The 20722-nt window shown below is 40.3% G+C and overlaps 1 protein-coding gene across 5 annotated transcripts in view; it reads left to right on the top strand.

The window, feature by feature from the left end:
- Positions 1-20722, top strand: part of clip2 (CAP-Gly domain containing linker protein 2) — a 78439-nt gene that overhangs the window by 13379 nt on the left and 44338 nt on the right. For 3 of the 5 annotated variants that reach the window (XM_031896982.1, XM_018091605.2, XM_018091604.2), the window contains exon 2: positions 14182-14405. In XM_031896982.1, coding sequence (XP_031752842.1) covers positions 14294-14405 — 112 coding nt within the window. In that variant the 5' untranslated portion in view covers positions 14182-14293. Of the gene's footprint in view, positions 1-7787; positions 7840-8445; positions 8517-14181; positions 14406-20722 lie in introns of all 5 variants that reach the window. The other 2 variants (XM_031896981.1, XM_031896980.1) reach the window with 2 other exon arrangements.

Below are 20722 nucleotides of genomic sequence, written 5' to 3'. Positions count from 1 at the left end.
GGCTTTTAACTCTACCACTCATGCCCACAAAGACAGAAGAAGGAAGAGGTACCTGGCTGGTGCTGTTTTCTTCTCACAGGAGCACCAGCCTGGAGTAAAAGGTAAGTGATTAAAGCCACTGGGGGGTGCCTAACATTTTGGCACCCCCAAGTGACTTAGCCTTTTCTTCTCCGTTAAGACATTTTATTACATTTACTGTGCATGTGTACAAACTAAAAGATTGCAGTTGCAAACCTTCTGTCACAAGAAATGCAAAGGGTTCACAGGTTTTTTTGATGCGCAAAATTGCATTGGCAAAAGTGCCATTTTGGTCCCATTAGAGATACCAATTACAATTCCCACAATGATGTCATGTAACACAATTTACGAATGAATACTTTGTTGCACTCTCCTGTGCTGCCAGCTTCTTATAACATTACCACTTTTTAAATAGTTATCACTAGCTATAAATAACTTGCTCTTAGACCCAGCAGTGCAGATGCATAGGTTATATGGTTTATGTTACAATCAATATTGCCAAATTATTGCATTAAACTGACTGATCCATGGGGATTAATTATAAAACTGGCAAGTGTTTTTTTCTAGTCACAAACCAGTGATGAAACATGTTTATGGTATTAGCCCTATCCTACCACCAGAATTTTCAACAATGCTTCTAGTAGTGGTCATTTTGCCCACACTGCTTTTGATGGAATCAATCTTGGTTTGTAAAATATATCTGTTATTTCATCAGTAGGATATCGCACAGATCCAAATTGGCATCTAATAATGATAAGTGCAAAGCTATAGCTTGTCATTTCCCTCTTATTACAAATGTGCCCTAAGGGATATAATTCAGGGGCTCCCACTAGGATATAAAATGGTAACTAACAAAAATGATGTATAGAAAGTGCACATGCAAAGCAGATAACACAGTGTTTGAATGTTACTCGAGTATATCCTAACATGGTAGTTTCCTGGCAACATTTCTACAGGTTGTGGGTCAGTACAATAAAAGCATGTTTATGTTGACAGCTGCTGCTTTAGTGTAAAACTGACAATAAAAGAATGTGCCTGAACGTTTAGAGACAGGTGTGCACATTTAGGAAATATATTATATAAATGTTATGACAGTGGGGTTAAACGCCAAGCCAGTTGCACTATGAAACATAAGAACAAAGCCAAACTTTCATGGTGTGGGACAACAGGTGATTGCATTTGATCTGTCTAAAGCAGCATGCCATGTAAAATGTTGATCCTCAGGGAAATTCAAGTGATCTATTAAACCTAGACGGTATATATTTTTCTAAGGAAGTAGAAAGGGTGCCTTATGCCTGGTTAAACAAGCAACTTCTATTTCTAATATCTTTGTATCTTACAACTTGAGGTACATTATGCATGTTTCAGTGAGCCATATGACACAAATATAAATACACACACATATATGTAAAAGCTGGGCACAGATTAGAGGAAGGCATTCAGTTGTCTTTAACCTAAGTGACCAACATTTGCTTTTGTCGGTCGTCATCATCTGATCATTTTATAAAGCAAACCCCATTTATAAAAATTGTACTATTAATGTAATAGGAAAGAAAAGTTGTAATTGCTAGCCATGGGAGGAGATATGCTTATCATATCCCAGAAGACGCTGTATAGAACTTTCTGTTTTGCCAATGTTATGCTCAAGTATTATAGCAGGCTCTTAAAAATAACATGAGCTCTATCTTTCAAAATGCCATTGACAGTAACTTGGGAAAAAGTACCCATATTTGGCTCTTTATAAGTAAATAAGACTATAACACTTCTGTTAATGCCCTAACCACAGCAACTGCATTCTCTTGTTCTGTGGCTGAACAGGTGGGTAATAGGAGCATGTGGCAACATATTTTATTTATTTCCATCATGTAAGCAGCAGTGTGTATAACATACTAAAAGCTAAATTAAAGGAGAGGTACCCCTTTAACAGTGATAAATTAGCCCAATATTAAACACCATGCCTGTATACAGAAGAAATTTGGGCCTTAAAATTTTAGCAAATTATGTATCAGAAAGTGAGATTATAGTTATATAGTTACATTGGGTTGAAAAAACACCATCAAGTTCAATCCTTCTAGTAAGGATTGTAAAGCAAAGTAAACCCAGCGCACACAAAGGGTGAATGTTTTCTTATCATTGGTGCCTCAGAGTTTAGTCATACTGAATGTTTCTCCTGTAAAGGCCAAAACATGACAGTATTAGGATTGAGTACAGCCACCCATATCTTCAGTATTTCAAGGAAGGCACTTGAGCTGACTTACAGCACTTTGCTAGAATCTATTTTTAGGGATTCTGTTGATATCCAACAGAACTATTTCCTGTTACATGTGAAATATAGTTGTTTTAATGCAGGATGCACCCTATAAGTTCCAGTATATTTTATTTTGCAATGGATGCAGACTATGCAGTGCACAACAGGAACACTGGTGAGAGCTGTGCAGGCCTGGACTGGGATTCAAAATAGGCATTTCAAGTACACAGAGGCCCAAACAGTCCCCCACCAGCCCACTAAATAGTAACTGTCTATTCACAGACTGCCAGTCCAAGCCTGAATGCTGGCACTTTCCCACGGAGAAACATAGGAGGCCATTCTGTGGCTTGCAGTAAGGTATCACCCAGCTAACCTGTACTTCATTACAGGCAAAGGAAGCCTTGTAATGAAGGGTGCTTTATAAAAGGGCATACGAAAATGATTACATCATTTATAGCAATGCTTTGTTTTATGGTCAATCAGTTTTAATCAAGTAGTAGATATTTTCATTTTAATTTAATGACTTGGCAATTGTGAGGGATGATTGCCAAGCTGGGAGATGTTTTTGGAGATGTTAAAAAAAATAGCCATATAACCCCCAAGAAAGTGATAAGAATGGTTAAGGTGTATATATGCTAGAAAATTCTATTTTCTGTAGGACAATAATAATGCTACAGTAATGTTTGTCCTGGCTGGCGGTGGAGTGCTCCTTGGAAGCAATGATGATGATGACATCCTTCTCTAAATTTCCCCATGTTGCACCAGAATCTCCAGCTGGACATACAGTGTGTGACTCATGCTGACATAAATCAATGCTGTGAAGTTTTCCAGACTTCCTGTAAGCGCGGAACTGGTTTGATTATTTGCATGTGCTTCTCTGCTGCTGCCGCTAATAAGATGTGACGGGTCTTACTCATCCATGTGGTTTGGAGCTGTTTACAGTGGCATATTCAGATGCAATAATGGTGTGTGGGTGATATAGGCGTTTATACATAGTATGATAAAAATGCCTTTTCTATTTGAAAGAAAATGGTCTAAAGGTGAATATAAACTTCCTTTTTGTCAAATGTTATGCACAAAAAAACCCTTTTATATGTGTGCATTTTATATCTCATGTGGACTGAATAACAGCCTTCTTTATGCTTCTTATGTCAAATAATTCAGCATTTTGAGTTAAGTGTAACCAAACATCGTCCATGGTTTTAATGTAATTTCCACTGATATTACTTGGTAACGTCCAAGAGTTTGCTGTGTTTATTTTTGCGTAGTGAAACCAAATATACTTGTAAGCAACTTTCCAACATACAATAATAAAAGCATTTCTGTACTTTTAAATTGCAATTGAAAGCAATGTTCTGCACAGCTGTTTCTCTTGGAACAATGTAGCATAAATCAGCTTTCTCCAAGACAAGAGTCCAGTAATATATTGAAAAGTATATATATATATATATATATATATATATATATATATATATATATATATATGTATTCCATGGAGAATATATAATTATGTGTTGATTTTTAGAGAAATTGAATATATGGAGAATGACTGAAAGCAATGATTAAAATAATAGTACAGGAAAAGCTATGCATAATAGTATCTGCAATAGTGAAAGCAGACCCTCTGCTTGGCATGGGGGATTAATTTTTGCCACAGGTACAATCATTTTATGCCACTGCTATGCACTTTAATGTATTCCCAGTATTTGAGGAGAAAGAAATTGTCAATGCACTGTGCTTAGGTTGTTATTCTATATATGGCAGAAAAGCTTTTAGTCTCGGTCCATGCCTGTATCTTTCTGATATCTTATGCAGCAATAATATTGTCTCCCATACACTCCATTTTAATCAAATTATTCAGAATTTTAAAACAAATTTCCTTTTTCTCTGGAATGATAAAACAGTACCTTGTAATTGATCCCAACTTAGGTATAAATAATCCTTATAGAATGCAAAACAATCCCATTGGGTTTAATTAATGTTTTATTGATTTTTTAGTAGACTTAAGGTATGGCAATCCAAATTACGGAAAGACCCCTTATCCGGAATACCCTTGGTCCCGAGCATTCTGGATAATGCGTCCTATACCTGTATTTATTGTTGTGCTTTTGTACATGTATTGTTATACTGTGTGTATCCTTTAATAAGATCCAGCATTTTATAATTTCCATTTGTAATTGTAGCCCCCTAGGGAAGTGATTTTGTTTTGACAACATAATTTCCTATCACTATACTGGCAGCTTAATCTATAACATCACCTATGTATTTTTTCCCCTTTCACTGGCAGCAGGCATGATTACTGCCCACCAGCAACCCTTTTTCCCGTATTTTCGGTTGATTAAGAGACAAAAACCGACAATATTCTTTAGCATTCCTACTGCAGAGCTACAGTCAGATTAAAGATCTCTCAGAAGGACCTAAACACCACCTTTCACCCATCCTGTGTTACATCCCATATCGTCCATAACCAGGATTGAACAGACAGCCACTTTACTGAGCGAGAAATTGATTCCTTATTTCCTGCCTAACTGTGATGAATAGGGTGCCATCTGGCCAGTGCTTTACTGTTTTTGCCTGCAAAAAATGGTTGTTGTCAGGGACCTGGCTCCAGTCAGCTGTACCACCACCATCCCCTGTCGCTGTCCTTTTTGTAGGAACTATTGATTTAAAGGTCATGATAACTCTGCCTACTCTTTACTATTTACAGGCCCCCTTTGGTCTTTTTCCCCATTTTCTCTAAGGGCTGTGACACACGGGGAGATTAGTCGCCGCACAACAAATCTCCCTTGTCGGGGGTGCAAATCACGGCGCCGCATATGCCATCCCACCGGCGATTTACATTCTAGCCAGTGGGGTGGCATTTCGGGGAGATTAGTCACCCGCGACAAGGGCCCTAAGACAACTCCTGAGAGAAGATCTAGTATAGTTATTAATGCAATGCTACGGATGAAAAATTTCAGAACTGGACCTGTCAGTTCAGTTCTGAAACCTGAACTTGTAATTATATTTCTTAAAAATGATTTTCTGTTTCACAGTAAAAATAACAGTATCTTTTACTTGATGGTAACTAAGCTGCATAAATCCATATTGGTGGCAAAACAATAATATTTGGTTTATTTAATGTTTAAATTATTTTTAAGATACTTTAAGTAGATGAAAAAATATAATCACTGGAAGGGGAACCAAAATGTAAATCCCCCAATGATAATAATTGCTTACCTAAGACCCAAGGCTGGTACTCCTGTTAACTAAAAATGGTAGCAGCCTAGCGTACTTGTAGTAGATTGTTTGAGGCTTTTAACAAAGTTGCAATCTTTACAAAGGATCAAATAGGGGAACAAAGTAACTAATGTTTCAGTTTAGACTAGAGAGAAAATAGAAGGCAATAAACTGTCTGATACTAAGAATTTTTTATAACTTGTCCATTAACCAATAATGCTACAGTGCAGGATTTTAATATATTTTGTATATGCCCCAAGTTATCCTCGAAATGCAATGATGTCAGTCATCTTTGAAGGTGGTAATGTATTTAATGGAAAAGTACATTTGCATTCTTTTTGTAGCAGTCTCTATATACAGTCACCTCCCTAGGCATACTATCCATAGAACAAATGCTTACAAATTCTGAATCTCCTAGGCATGTTAATTAAAAAAAAATGGCTAAGGTTAAACATTAAGCATTTTTCTTTGTGTTCTGTATATTCTGTTAGTGTTCTGACAAACATATCATAAAAAAAAAAGTGGTTAATTTGGTTTACCCACATAAAGTTTCCAGCAAGGGTACATAAGGCAACATGTGACCTATTCAATATTACACATAAACTAATAAGCAATTTTGAATGTACGTATAAATCTTTTTTTTTTTCTATGCAAACATGCCTCCCAACAATTGAAAATAATATTATTAGAGTGTTTCAACAACTTCCCCTGATCTGCAACAGCCTTATAGTTACACCTAAACATGTTCCTAACCAGACAAAATATCACCTTCATTTGAAGTAATTTTGTGTAAATATGTGTAAATGTGTAAAGGTTAATATTGCATACTAGAAATTGCAATAATTGTAGCATGGAAGATGAAAATAACAGTGTGCTTAAAGATGGTGAATCCAGACATTTGGCCACGTAATATACTGGGTGGAGTACAGCTTCATTTTTGCCAGATGGCATACTAACAGTGTCAGTGTTTGGCCAACACAAGTTATGACTTTTTTGATAACTTGCTCTTGTTTCCATGATTGTATGACTGGTTTTTACTTGGTCCCAGTCTAAAGCAGTTTTAATATTATGGCTAAAGTTGTAATAATATAATAGTATACTCTTATAAGGCATTGTTATTTTGAGCAGGTCACTTTACACAGAATTTTAGGATGGGCTAAAAGTAGCCAAAGTGTTAATGTAACAAAAGTGCACTGTTAACATCAGTAACTCATAGCAACGATGCACAGGTCACCTGGTAAAGCAATTTTCTGCTTGGTTGCTATGGGTTGCTTTTAGACTTTTATTACATTATATTGCATTTTATACCACTTTTTAAAATGCATCCTTCATTTGTATAAAAAGCTCAATAATATGTGTAACATAAATGTACAGTTAAAAAAGCCCTAATTACAGCACTTTATTAAACAAAACATGCTGCTTCTGCTGTATAGCAGCCATTGAATAAACAAAGTAATTTATTTTAGAGCTGAAATTTTTAATTTCTTCTATAAAAGTATCTGTTATTTATAAAAAAAAATGAATATAAAATTGGACTACAACAACCAGATAGCATATTTAGTTGCAGCCGAAGAAGACTAATAATTCAGAAACCATTTAAAAAAATATGAAAACTAACCAGAGGGTTGCTGAAAAGATCCCATTTATAACCTACTAACAACCCATATGTAAATAAAGGCACTATGTTTGTCAAGGTGCAGTAATCATTAGCAACCCATAAGATGTTTGCTTTTAAAATGGTGACCAGTAAATGCTTCCTGTTGATTGGTTGCTATAGGTTACTGGACCAGTATTAAACTATTTAAAGGTGAACATCGCCTAATTATCATCTTTATTTCTGTAGTGTGACTCCTACTGTCACATTACTGGGTAAGAACAAGAAGGAGACAAAGTTGCTATACTAGTGGCCCCCTTGCACGCGACTATATTTGACCTTGAGGGACAATGCTTATTTCAAGACCACTGTGTACTTCTGACTCCTGGATATTAACTTCTTGCTCATAGGGAGCCAGTGTATGCAGATGACATAATCTGGCCACTGATTGTTGAACTAATTAGGTTAAAGGGAGGTCAGACAAGAGTACAAATACCAGCTGGGATATGGGAGGGTCAGGCAACAGTATTTTCTTCTGGTGTAAGTATGGAGCTATTCTTGGCACATAAGCAATTGTCCAGTGTGATAAAATTGCTTTAAGAAAGCATGAAGAATGAATATTCATATTGCATATTTGACCCTTTTTTTTTCTTATGGCTAATTTAAATACTGTGCTGAGTGAGTATCTGTCTTCTGCTTTCCTGAAAGAATGATGGAAATTTGCCACTCCACAAGAAGGAAAAATGTTTGTGTGCTGGAGGTAACTCTGCAACTTCGTTATATTGCTGTGTTGGCTTCCTGGTTTTGTATACAGGGTGGGCCATTTATATGGATACACCTTAACATAATGGGAATCCATTCCCATTATGTTAAGGTGTATCCATATAAATGGCCCACCCTGTACATTTATTGTCTGTGTATCCTTTATAATACTGGTGGATTAATAATTACAGTATTAAACTGCCACTCCATGGCTTCAGACGGTCTGCAAAAGTAGAGGACCATGGCGTGACATCAATTTGAAATGTCAACGCCAAGAATTTTTTTTCCTATCCTCATATATACGACCAGGAAATTGTGGATCATCCACAATGCAGGACCGGAACTAGGGGTAGGCAGAAGAGGCACATGCCTAGGGTGCAGGTACCTCTTCTTTCACGTATCCCTATTTCCGTGTCCTTTACACCCACTGCACACCCCCTCCAGGGGCCCCTGCAGCCCCCCTACGTGCATGCACAAGTGTGCATGTGCGTGGACCCACGGGAGGGGTGCAGGGCAAGCCGGCTGGGTTGCCTAGGGCGCCCAGCTGGCTTGGCCCAGCACTGCACAATGTGCTCTTTGCTGACCCAGTTTGCTTCTTCTATAGGTATGCCACTGAACTGGACATCAGAATCATCTCATAGTCACTGATTGGGAGACACCACATGTGTTCTACAGGTATATATGTATATAAAAACATTTCCATAATGAGTGTATTCATTCACTTTGCATAGCATCATCATGTACCAACCTGATACAAGGGAATTATTTACACTGGAAATAGGTTAGAATATAAGATTTTAGCACAAATTAGGTATAAATGAAAGGTGGGTTTACCCATTGCATATAGAACTCTTGTGTTTTATCAATAGCATTTAATATCTTCCCCTTAAGAAGTTAGAGCACCAGATGACTGCAAAGCTAAACAGTTTGGCACACTATATTGTAGTGTGCTCTCTCTCTCGCTCTGTAGCCTTCTTAGTAAGTATAACTACAATCAGTTATTGTGCTCTCATTAGTAGAATGCTTCTTAGTCACACATGCAAAATGTTCATTAAGCTGTGAATTATTAAGAGAGAGAGAGAGGGGAATTACCTGAAAAGATGAAGAGATACTTGGACAGGTCACCTTGATGGGATGTTACAGAAGGTGCCTGCTGTACCCTGAAGCCATGCAGTCTGCGGTCTGGAGAGCCAGGCAAATTAATCAAATATGACATTCTATTCAGTTCCTCCTCAATATGCTGCCCCACTTACTAACAGAAATTGGAGAGAAAGCGGTATAAATGCAATAAAGCGTAGGATTTTTTCTCCTGCAGCATAAATACTGAATATGTCTGTCTATTTCCACCTGCAAGTGGATTGAATACTTCTGTAATCAACAAATCACTGTATTTTTAGTTAATCACTGTAAATAATATTGTATTTTAATGGCCATGACCACATGACTGTGAGGTAAAGGGTAAGACTAGAGTCAGACAAGACTGTTACAAAATGCTAGAGCAGGGCTATCCAACTGGAGGAACCACAAAAAAGCAAATGGCACTCAGGGCTATAAACAAGGGAAAACCCTTAAAATTTTATTGCGGAGGTGCAACGTTTCGGGGCAATGTGACCCCTTTATCAAGCTTGATAAAGGGGTCACGTTGCCCCGAAACGTTGCACCTCCGCAATAAAATTTTAAGGGTTTTCCCTTGTTTATAGCCCTGAGTGCCATTTGCTTTTTTGTGGTTGTACTAGTTTTGGAGGGTGCCGATCCCTCCAGCAGTGTGCACCGGGCATATAAGTTTGGAGTACTAGGGTGTGCGGATAAGGTCTCTGTAGTACTATCCAACTGGAGGCCCACAGGGTGGATGTAGCCCTCCAGAGGATCTTTATGGCCCTCAGTCTGCTCAACGACTCCATAGACTTCACTGCATGACATCATCATTTTCATTTAATCGGGCCCTCAAACATAATTATGAGAAATAACCATACCAATACATGTAATAGGTTGGACAGCAGCACTGTGGTAGAGAATTCATTTTCACACCAAAATCTGCTCTGTTTGTCTGCATCCAGGCTGCCGCTGTGCCTGCAGGTGCAAAAACAACATAGAGCAGAGGTGTGCAATCAGGCTGTTTACTGACCTGCTTTTATCTGCAAGCCAAGGAATAGCCTGGTCTAACCTATCCTTAATACCATGCCATACCAATACAGTTTTCCCCCTGTTGTTAATATAAGGATATTATAAGTCACCAAGGAGTTCCATGACCATATAAAAGCATGAGGCTGAAGGCTGTGTGCTTTTATACAGGTCATGGAACTCTGAGGTGACTTTTAATATCCTCAAATTTATACCAGGGGGTACTTTATTACTGTATAATACACAAGTTTCAGTGAGTCATGTTTAAGAAATTATATCACTAAACATAAATTATAACTGACGACATCACTAAGAACCCGTTTATAAAAATATAATATACAGAATATTCATAGCTCTTGTGTATTATATATGATTACATATTTAAAGAAAATCAGCACTGGTGCAAATTCTCTTGGTGTTAATTAACTAAACCTGCTTTGTCTCATTGTCTTCAAAAACTGTTGATTTTCCCATTTTTTGGATTATTGAAGTTCTAACTTTGGTTCCAACCATTATAAAGGCATATTAATTGGCTCCTGATAAAATTGCCCATTGTGTGTGTGAATGTGATGGGGACCTTAGACTGTCAGCTCTACTGCATCAAGGGCTGATGTGAATGATATAATCTGTATACAACACTGTGCCCCATGTTGCAGCTGTATAAATAATTAATAGATGGGGCCCATTTATCAAAGTACGATTGCCTCCGAATACAAAAAAATCGTATTTTTTCCAAGTTTTCGTACCTTGCGTAATTTCCTGATTTTTTTGCTAATTTGCACTACTTTTTTGTGCTACGCGACAAAAATTACGCAACAAAATTGTATTGTCGCAACGAGTACGAATGTTTTGGATCCATTCAAACGTCGGTATCGTGACTTTCCTTGGGCCAGGTTGGAGCTGCAGAGTGCCATTGAGCCCTATGGGAGACTTTCCTTGGGCCAGGTTGGAGCTGCAGAATGCCATTGAGTCCTATGGGAGGCTTCCAAAATCATGCACAGAAGGTTCAAAGTCAGAAAGGTTTTCCCCCTGTTTACGATTGTTTGGATATGAAAATTTTGTGACTTTCGGATCGCCAATACGATATTAGCGTGATTAATACGATTTTTTCGTAAGCATTTTTGTGATATTTGCGATCATCAGAAATTATTGTATCTAATCCGAATTTTACCTATTTCGGGATTCGAACTAGTACTTTGATGAATCAGCCCCAAAGTGTTTTAGCTCTCTTGCATAACAAATGTGAGACCATCCAGCAGAACATAAGTAAACCCATAAAACTTTTAGTTAAGCCTTGCTATGTGATTGATGTGACATGGATTTTTATCAATATGTGATTATGTTACAGCTATTCTTTAGCATACAGGTCAGGCTGAGATTTCAAAAATACAGAAGGCTAAAAAACCCCGCCTCTTAGGGCTTTATTGGTTATTGGTATGGTAACATTATCTCAACTTTGTACACTGCAAGCAGGGGGATACAGTAAACCTGACTTGAACTGCTTTATTCTGAAGTAGAGTCAGCAATCAGTATGGGACTCTGTATCCATACATAGGTATCCAATTTATTGAACAACAGGCCATATGGGCAGATATTTACAAGGGGATCATACATGGCACTGTTGCCTTTCTACTGTTCTGTTTTTTTGGCAGAGAACCTATATAATCAAAATAGGAGGAAGTGAAAAGGGAGCTGCAGCTCATCAGCTGTTGATGAGCAGATAAGGGTTGTGACACAAGGGGAGATTAGTCAGCGCCTGACAAATCTTCCTTGTCGCCATCCCACCAGCTAGAACAGGGGTGGCCAATACATCGTTTGCGGTCCACCAGTCGATCCCCCGTGGATCACTGATGGACTGAAGCCGGTGATGTGGAAGTGCTGTGTGAATGCGTAGGTATGCTGCGTCGGCGTATGTACGCATTCACGCTGCGCCGTTGCGGCTTTTTCGTATATTTTCCACGACTTTTTCGTTGCCGTCGCAAAAATAAAAGCTCAATACGAAAAAATCGCGACGCCGACAAAATAGTCGCACAAAATACGATAAAGTCGCAATGGCGACGAAAAAGTCGCGACAAATACGAAAAATCACGATGGCGACGAAAAAGTCGCAAAATTTTCGTTTCCAATATGATTTTTTCCCTTTCGGGATTTCGGATTCATGGATTAGTAAATCTGCCCCTAAGTATATGTCCACTTTAACTTGAGTTTGTAAACCATAGTGAACATTGCTGGAAAACAATGTAGATCCCTTTGTCTGTGCTGCCATGCACCCTGCCCATTGAATGAATAGGTGTTGCATTCAAATTACAGTATTACAGTATTGGAAGAGAGTGCCAAGAAGGATTTTTTTCCCTCGCAGGAGGCTGCGGATATCGACTCGCCGATTGGGTGGTTTAAAAGATTTTGATCGGGCAGAAGGCACCTGAGCAAAATCTGCCTTCAGAGCTCAAGAAGGAGGTAGAAATCCTATTGTTTCTACCTCCATATCTGCCGTTTCAGCCCCGAATGTTAGTGGCCGATTGGAACGATCGAAAATCGCCATGTGTGGCCACCTTTACGGAAAGCCCATCTCCCATAGACTCCATTTTAATCAAATAATTCAGAATTTAAAACTGATTTCCTTTTTCTCTGTAGTAATTAAACAGTACCTTGTAATTAATCCCAACTAGATATAAATAATCCTTACTGGATGCAAAACAGGTCTATTGGGTTTAATTAATGTTTTATTGTTTTTTTAGTAGACTTAAGGTATGGAGATCCAAATTACGGAAAGACCCCTTATCCGGAATACCCTTAGTCCCAAGCATTCTGGATAATGGGTCCTATACCTGTACCTTTTAGTTTAGTCCACATAGGAGATCCAACTGAAACTTGTAAAAGCCATTTATTTGAAGTAGAAGTAGCAGTATGTTTGTTTCTTTTATTGTCTAAACAATGCCTCATCAAGTCTTTTGTGTTCAGTGCAATGTAAATATGTATTCATGAGTGTCCCCTCAAAAGCCCTAGCAGAAAAACAAAAGGTAATTGCAAATAAAAATATCACACTATGAAAATGCTTTTAGGACACTTTAACCTGGTGTTTAAATGTGTTTCTACCACTATTAAGGAACAGTAGATACATGGATAAAATAAAATAATCCTGGCTATGAAAGTTACACATTAGATATCGATGTGCAGCTCTTTTGTACTCATTTTTGCTAATTCTATTGTTATAACCTGATCCATAGGTGTCTATAGGAGGTCATCAAGGTTTTTACAGTTCACAGCACTAAGGAAGGACAGGAGTGCAAAATAATGGCAACAATGCATTTGTTATGTTTAAGTCTATTTTTTAAGAATGAGGTTCCAAATTTAGAAGCTCTTTGTTATTTGATTATCTATTTGCTGGCAGCTTGCTAGAGGAAAGGCAGACCTAACTTCAGCTCTTAGAATTACATTTTCCGGAGCTTGTATTTATCAGTTGTTGAAATGTACCTACAAAAATATGTTTCTCAGCACCATGTCAATATGAACCTGGGAATGAATACATTTTCCCTAATTATTTCCTGTCGATCATTAATGGCTTTTCATTGTCACCCAGATGTATGACAGTAAAGGTGGCCACACATGTGGCGATTTTCGATCTTTCGTGCGACCATTGTTCCCACCCTCCACAGACGTTCAGGGCTGAATCGTCAGGATTTCTACCTTCATCTGCTGATTCAGCCCTGAAGGTAGATTTTGCTCAGGTGCCTTCAATTGCGCCTGATCAAAATCTTTTAACCAGCCTACTGCGATATCGGTCTCCTCGCCGAGTCGCTATACACACCGACTATTGTACGAAACGAGGTTTCCCATTATATCATCGGTGCTTGTATGGACAGCTTTAGGGTCAGGTTTGGGTTGAACATTGTTTGACCTGCACATCACTATGCCCTTCCTATTTAAGTTGACTTTCTTCCATATTTACAACATTGGCTTCAAGTACTATTTTTACCAGCCAGTCGGCAACCCTACTCCTTAGCAAGATTTTTAGGCATTAGACAGCTGGCTGGAAATAATTGAGGAGAAAATGTCATATCATGAGTGTACAATTGCATGTATTAACATACAATCTGCATCCAATGCTTGTTCAGGTTGTAAATACGGTATGTGCCTATCTTTTTTGTTTTAGGATTTGTAGATAGGAGATAGCAGTGTTTTTTAGTATAGCAATAACTTGATTTCTTTGTTTATGCAGGATTGTAAAAATGGACACTGCGCACAACCCAGTAGTTTGACGGTTAAATGCTGAGTGACTCCCACAGTGTATTGGGAAGACTGCTTGCCGGGGTGCATAGACTGCTGAAAATATGCTGAAACCAAGCGGGCTTAAGATTCCTGGGAGGGGAGCCAAACACTCCAGCCCAGTAGGTAGATCTTCTGCAGGAACAAGTGTGACTGGCAGCACCAGTTCCAAAGAAGGTAAGGAATCAAATGTAACTATAAAACTATCTTATACATAGAAGCATATCAAATAAATATAAACTGTTTTATTATTGCTATGCAAGATATACAGTGGAGGAAATAATTATTTGACCCCTCACTGATTTTGTAAGTTTGTCCAATGACAAAGAAATGAAAAGTCTCAGAACAGTATCATTTCAATGGTAGGTTTATTTTAACAGTGGCAGATAGCACATCAAAAGGAAAATCGAAAAAAATAACTTTAAATAAAAGATAGCAACTGATTTAACTAGTCACCTGTATAAAAGACACCTGTCCACAGAATCAATCAATCAAGCAGACTCCAAACTCTCCAACATGGGAAAGACCAAAGAGCTGTCCAAGGATGTCAGAGACAAAATTGTAGACCTGCACAAGGCTGGAATGGGCTACAAAACCATTAGCAAGAAGCTGGGAGAGAAGGTGACAACTGTTGGTGCGATTGTTCGAAAATGGAAGGAGCACAAAATGACCATCAATCGACCTCGCTCTGGGGCTCCACGCAAGATCTCACCTCGTGGGGTGTCAATGATTCTGAGAAAGGTGAAAAAGCATCCTAGAACTACACGGAAGGAGTTAGTTAATGACCTCAAATTAGCAGGGACCACAGTCACCAAGAAAACCATTGGAAACACATTACACCGCAATGGATTAAAATCCTGCAGGGCTCGCAAGGTCCCCCTGCTCAAGAAGGCACATGTGCAGGCCCGTCTGAAGTTTGCCAATGAACACCTGAATGATTCTGTGAGTGACTGGGAGAAGGTGCTGTGGTCTGATGAGACTTGGTCTTTTATTGTCGATACTACGCCTTTCTAACCCTTCATTATTCTCTACCTATGCCAGCTGTCCAGTTGATACCACCCCAGAGATGCAAAAGTTACCCTTGTACATAACATAAGATATAAAACTGATTTTATGTTGCTGCTATGGTAATATCAGCATAAATTTGCTTGAACATTTACAGTTTCTAAAAGCCCATAAAGCACACACTTAAATTCATCTACTAAATTGGCTATTACAGTTTCATAAGGTGAGGAATTTTACAACTAGTGACCTCATTTCCAAGAACTCCTTTCTTTGATGATAATCAAATTTCCTTTCCTATGCTTGTGCAATTGCCTTGCTTCATAGTGCTGGCCTAAAGTATCCCCTTGAGTTTTCCATATACTGGCCTTGTGTGTATGTATGCAGATTAACTTTATTGCCTTATTGCTTTACCCTAATTCAGATATGATCCACTTATAGCAACATTCTGCTTTTAACTAAATCTATATCCACAGACAGCCTTTATCCATGTGACCATATATATTTCCATAATCTCCTATGCTGTTTCCTCTTAGTTGTCCAACAAGCGGCCCTGTCAGTTATATGTATTTCTAAAATTTAATTTTTTTTTTAGGCAAACTGGTGGCAACTTGCCTCTTTGTCATTTTCCTATGATGACCAAAACTACTGTTCTACTACTGATTTACAGAACATTGTCTCTTATAAGGCTGCTATGATGCCTATTTAGGGCAGCTTGGGGTGCTTCTCTTTACCTTTACAGAACTGATGGCTGAGCAATGGCCTTCATGATGTTTAGTGCTAAGAATTCTGTCTTCTAACTTCTGGAGTGCCACTGGTTACCCATACTTGCTGTACACTCCTGCTGCTTATGTATTGCATTTCCCTTGGTGGTTGATTGTTGCATTATTTGGCCTGTTTCAATCATATCAATCAATTGCCAAGGCAACATGGTAGTAAATACAGCCAAAAAAAAAAAAATATATATATATATATATATATATATATAAATGTAGCAAAGGCTAGTACTCACAGGACTTGAATAAGTATATTGAAAAAAGAAAAAAATCAAAATCAAAAAGTCTCACAAGACATCAGGGCCGCCATCAGAAATCACGGGGCCCCTCACAAAAAAAATTTCTGGGCCCCCCTCCCATAAATACAAAGGACTCACAGATATGAGACATTGGTAGGCAGCAGGGCCCCCCCTAGTACATTGGTAGCCAGCAGGGCCCCCCAGTACATTGGTAGCCAGCAGGGCCCCCCCAGTACATTGGTAGCCAGCAGGGCCCCCCCTAGTACATTGGTAGCCAGCAGTGCCCCCCCCCTAGTACATTGGTAGCCAGCAGTGCCCCCCCTAGTACATTGGTAGTCAGCAGTGCCCCCCCTAGTACATTGGTAGCCAGCAGTGCCCCCCCTAGTATATTGGTAGCCAGCAGGGCCCCCCCTAGTACATTGGTAGCCAGCAGGGCCCCCCCTAGTACATTGGTAGCCAGCAGTGCCCCCCTAGTACATTGGTAGCCAGCAGTGCCCCCCCTAGTATATTGGTAGCCAGCAGGGCCCCCCCAGTACATTGGTAGCCAGCAGGGCCCCCCCTAATACATTGGTAGCCAGCAGGGCCCCCCCTAATACATTGGTAGCCAGCAGTGCCCCCCCTAATACATTGGTAGCCAGCAGTGCCCCCCAGTACATTGGTAGCCAGCAAACCCCCCCTAGTACATTGGTAGCCAGCAGGGCCCCCCTAGTATATTGGTAGCCAGCAGGGCCCCCCCAGTACATTGGTAGCCAGCAGGGCCCCCCCAGTACATTGGTAGCCAGCAGGGCCCCCCCTAATACATTGGTAGCCAGCAGTGCCCCCCCTAATACATTGGTAGCCAGCAGGGCCCCCCCAGTACATTGGGAACCAGCAAACCCCCCCTAGTACATTGGTAGCCAGCAGGGCCCCCCCTAATACATTGGTAGTCAGCAAACCCCCCTAGTACATTGGTAGCCAGCAGTGCCCCCCCAGTACATTGGTAGCCAGCAAACCCCCCCCTAGTACATTGGTAGCCAGCAGGGCCCCCCCTAAATTAGCAACCCCCTAATTGGTAGTCAGCAAACCCCCCTAGTACATTGGTAGTCAGCAAACCCCCCTAGTACATTGGTAGCCAGCAAACCCCCTAGTACATTGGTAGCCAGCAAACCCCCCTAGTACATTGGTAGCCAACCCCTAGTACATGGTAGCCAGCAACCCCCTAGTACATTGGTAGCCAGCAAACCCCCTAGTACATTGGTAGCCAGCAAACCCCCCTAGTACATTGGTAGCCAGCAAACCCCCCTAGTACATTGGTAGCCAGCAAACCCCCTAGTACATTGGTAGCCAGCAAACCCCCCTAGTACATTGGTAGCCAGCAAACCCCCTAGTACATTGGTAGCCAGCAAACCCCCTAGTACATTGGTAGCCAGCAAACCCCCCTAGTACATTGGTAGCCAGCAAACCCCCTAGTACATTGGTAGCCAGCAAACCCCCTAGTACATTGGTAGCCAGCACAGCACAATCCTCCGGTGACGGCTCCTCGACGACGGCTCCTCCGGCGAGGTCCTTCGTTCCCAACAGCACTGCACTTCTGAGTGCCGAACGACGCCAGGCCCTTTTATAAGGTTGCGCCCCGTGCGTACTGACGTGCATGTACGCACGGGGTGCGACCAATAGGATTACCGCTGACCACCAATGACAGGGCCCGGAACAGATTAAAGGGGGCCCGAGCTAAGAAAACTGTAGCAGCGCCGGGCCCCCTTTTAAAGTTAAAATCATCCGGGCCCGGGACGGCTGTACCCCCTGTGCCCCCCTGATGGCGGCCCTGCAAGACATGATCTTTACATGGTTTTTATTGAACCGACGTTTCAGTTCCTCACAGGAACTTTCCTCGGGGAACTTTCCTCCTGTGAGGAACTGAAATAAAAACCATGTAAGGATCATGTCTTGTGAGACTTTTTGATTTAGATTTTTTTCTTTTTTCAATATACTTATTCAAGTCCTGTGAGTGCTAGCCTTTGCTACATTTGTATCTTGCTATTTTGACTGCAGTAGCACCCAGGCATTGGCCCCTTGTTAGGTGGTGTGCTACCTCTATGGAAATTGTATATATATATATATATATCCAGATGAGATCAGGGTACCTAATTTACTGGAGACCGGTTTTAATGCAAATGGTTTTTCCCCTCTTTAATAAGAACAAAAAGCCTCCTTGTAGCAGGGAGTACCAGGCTTCTCCCATGGCAGCTCTGACGATGCCATGCCACGAATGCTGTATTCTGCCACTGCAAAGAGATGAGAACAAAGAGCCTCTAACAGACTGAGTTTCGCTACGCCTCTTTAGCAAAACAGTGGCCTTCAAGCTCCTTTCTAGGCAGGGAGAAATCCTTCTTTTTAATAACATCACATGGAAACATTTAAATATGAACAAACAACTTTTGTTGTTGCTGAATCAGAAGTGTTTAAGATGTGCTGTGGTTAATATGGGTGAGCATGCATCTAGAAATGCACACCCTGCGCAGATTTTAAACTACATTTACAGTCTTTTTACTATGAACTGGGCAACACAGCTGGTCTTCAAATAGAGTGACTGGCTTTAACCCAGCGGGTGCTGGAATGTGTGGAGACACATCCGGAAGGCAAGTTTGAAGTGCAAATCACCTCGAGTATATTTGGGACCTCTGCAATTGAAGCTGGGCTTCCTTCTTTTCTTCTTTTCCTAGTTTCTGGCCTTTGCAGAAGGTTCCGATTACAGTTTAAAGTGGATATAATTAATATGAGAGTTATAAAATGTTTTTAAAGTGTGGTCATTCCTTAATGACAAGATCTTCAGCTGAGGCAATCTGTGTGTTATACTGTATAAAGATGTTTTTATTCTATACAAGGTAGATCACAGTAGATTTTAAGCCTAGGAGAACATACTGAAATTGTCAGGAATGTCCATATTGTGCATATTCTAATAATTCATCCGCCATATATGAATCCAAATACTTAGGTCTGACACAGATTCATGTTGTAATAAATGCAGCTAGGAAAATGGAACATGTTTTCATCTAATAGGACACTGCCAAATCTTGCAGTTCTGTTCGATTTACCTGCACTTTCAGATTAAATTGGGTTAAAAATTCCCAGTTTACCATAACTTTGTCAACTTTAGCTCTGCTATATTTTATTACTTTCTAAATATAGCAAAAACTTGTTAGAGGCAATAAAATGTAAATGGTTACAGAATAGACCTCTGCATTAAGGAAAAGCTGTTGTAAGGTAGGGGGCCCAACATACTAAGTCATGGGGGGCGGTGTCCAAAAGCTCCACATACAAAATATATATACCTAATTTACTCAGGTGGTAACTTTATTTTGGTTATAGTGTTAATTAGATGTTTACTTGTTCCTAGCTAACATGTATATGTGTATGTAGCCCATTTTATTTGTTACATTTTGAATGGCTCTTTTATGGTGCTTTATTGCTGTAAAAGTTTCCATCATGACCCTAGGCTAAAGTTATATAGATAAAGAAATAGGAAATGTTTCCACTGCACTGTACTGTACTGTACTCATCAAGACTATACAGTGCATTCAAACCTGTGGGAAAGTTTAAACATGTTTATAAAAATTGATCAACTACATGTTGTTGTTTGTAGCTAAGATAGTTTTACTTTCTTACTTGTAGAATTTGGTTATGTGTGGAAAAGCCTCGACTTGTAAAGAAATACTGGTTTAATTATGAAAAGGCTAAAATCATAATAAGGGGTTTGTGGTGTACAATGGGCTCACAGGCAGATACTCTGCTGTTGGTCAGCATGTGCTCCAAAATTATGCTTTTTCCATTTAAAAATATGATAGGGCTGTGGGGATTTTTCAAAAACTCAATGTCATACTTGTGGGTCTGCAAAGGTTCCCTATGTAAGTGCTGTCCAACTTCTGTGGTACCGACGGCCGGAATTTTTCCAACCTACGTGGTGGAGGGCCGATAATGGAAGCCAGTTTTGGCCACTCCCCTTTTTGAAACCGCACCCACTTGAAACCACACCTGTGTTATCACATGACCATACCCATTAATGGTTGTAGTACAGCAAAAACCTGCCATACTCTGCCTTCCCTACCCTGCCTGTGTGTGCCATACTCTGCCTGCCCTACCCTGCCTGTGTGTGCCATACTCTGCTTGCCCTATGCTGCCTGTGTGTGCCATACTCTCTCTGCCCTACCCTGCATGTGTGTGCCATACTCCGCCTGCCCTACCCTGCCTGCGTGTGCCATACTTTGACTGTGTGTGCCATTCTTGGCTGGTTTGTGCCATACTCTGCCTGCCCTACCCTGCCTGTGTGTGCCATACTCTGCCTGCCCTACCCTGCCTGTGGGTGCCATACTCTGCCTGCCCTACCCTGCCTGTGTGTACCATACTCTGCCTGCCCTCCCCTGCCTGTGGGTGCCATACTCTGCCTGCCCTCCCCTGCCTGTGGGTGCCATACTCTGCCTGCCCTACCCTGCCTGTGTGT

Source organism: Xenopus tropicalis, chromosome 2 (genome assembly GCF_000004195.4).
Source record: "Xenopus tropicalis strain Nigerian chromosome 2, UCB_Xtro_10.0, whole genome shotgun sequence".
In the NCBI taxonomy this organism is placed as follows: domain Eukaryota; kingdom Metazoa; phylum Chordata; class Amphibia; order Anura; family Pipidae; genus Xenopus; species Xenopus tropicalis.
Note: the sequence above shows the minus strand (reverse complement) of the source record. Positions and strands in the feature narration are given on the sequence as shown.